General features: G+C 36.1%; 1 protein-coding gene across 1 annotated transcript in view; it reads right to left on the bottom strand.

The window, feature by feature from the left end:
- The window catches only part of LOC122326942, a gene marked incomplete at its 3' end in the record, with an annotated part of 2,076 nt that extends 1,474 nt beyond the window's left edge, over window positions 1–602 (bottom strand). Inside the window, exon 1 of the mRNA XM_043222167.1 lies at window positions 326–602. Within this exon, the coding sequence (XP_043078102.1) occupies window positions 326–602 (277 nt within the window). The remainder of the gene's footprint in view (window positions 1–325) is intronic.
- Window positions 603–1,511: the final 909 nt, after the last annotated feature.

Below are 1,511 nucleotides of genomic sequence, written 5' to 3'. Positions count from 1 at the left end.
GATAGATAGATAGATAGTGTATAGAGAGAGATGTGTATAGAGATAGAGATATTTATAAAGATAAAATACATAAATTATTTATATAATATAATATTCATACATATCTATTTTGATATTTCGCTAAGTAGCATTCTTCTGGCTTGTAGATATTATCACGCTTTGCGTGAAGTTAACCTGTGTAAAAAAAAAATTCTTGAATGGATATAGAAAGGCACACATCTTTATAAAAGCTATAACAGCTGAAAATGCATATTAGAGCCAAAACCAAGCCCTGAAGGGAAAACAATGCCTGTAGAGCTCAAAGACAGGATTGCATCAAACAAACACATCTGAAGAAGCTCGTAGACTGCATTGTCTTTAATAGATGTTTGGAACGACCAGGACTCTTCTTCCGAACTGAGCAATTGATGGAGAAGGACGGACACACACATCATGCAATTGTCAGCTCCCAGTGTGTAAATGAGTAGCAGAATTGCAGGTTTGAGCTCCTGGATGCAGATGTAACTCTGTCTGACAGGGCCGGCCTCATGCGGGGGATTATGTAAGAACCCCAGCCGTGAGCCATAGTGCTGCTCTATGGAAGCTTCTATGACCCGGGCCATCGTTAGGGATTAGATCAGAGACAGAGGGCTTTAACACACTTTCTCCACCTTAATTCAGCTCCAGTCATCACAAACGACTGATTGCATGTTGGTTTAAAAGATTCTGGTCAATAGAGAAAGAACAGAAGAGGTTGCAATCCAGAATGTTTTGAAAATACCTTTTATGATATAGGATAAATATATGGCAAACGTTAGAAATATCGCTCTTTTATTATCTCGTTTTTTTTATTTTCACTGTAGTCCTTTGGAATGAAAGAACAGTATAGTGACTGCAGTCCAGATATGTTCAAAAATACAGGTTGTTCAGTTCACGACAGGATTAATGTTTTATTGGAAATATTAGAAATGTAGCTGGTTCTGCGTAGCAAAAGAAAAATATTTGCAATCTCTGTGTTTTGAAAAATACAGGCTTTTCGGTTTGTGGTGGTGAAAGTGTTCAGATTATGATAGCATATGTATTTAATTGTTTCAAATGTAGCCATTTTATTTTATTTTTTTGTTTTTGGGCATGCATTTTTGTTTTGGGGCATACATTTCCACAAGAAATGTGGCGCTTTTTTTGTATTATGAAAGCATTGTTTAAGCATCCTGACCAGACCAGTTTTTGGGAAATGTTAAATGTGAATATTTGATTGGATGCAAGTTTTGTTAAGGGAAGCCTGGCTATTCTCTTCAATTCTATTCTAATCTATTCATCTGTACCAGTCTGCAGACAATCGATGATATTATTCCTGTTGCTACGCGTTTAATGTAGTGTAGCAAATTTAGTGCTTATTGTGCCACCATAACTTATCGTTTATGGTATTAAAATGTAATACGGTATTAATAATTAATTATACAAAGAAAGTTACCAAAATGATGATCTGAGTGATCGTTTGGATGCTACAGGCCGTCGGTGTCCTCCTTACA

Source organism: Puntigrus tetrazona, chromosome 21, assembly GCF_018831695.1.
Source record: "Puntigrus tetrazona isolate hp1 chromosome 21, ASM1883169v1, whole genome shotgun sequence".
Taxonomy (NCBI): Eukaryota; Metazoa; Chordata; class Actinopteri; order Cypriniformes; family Cyprinidae; genus Puntigrus; species Puntigrus tetrazona.
Note: the sequence above shows the minus strand (reverse complement) of the source record. Positions and strands in the feature narration are given on the sequence as shown.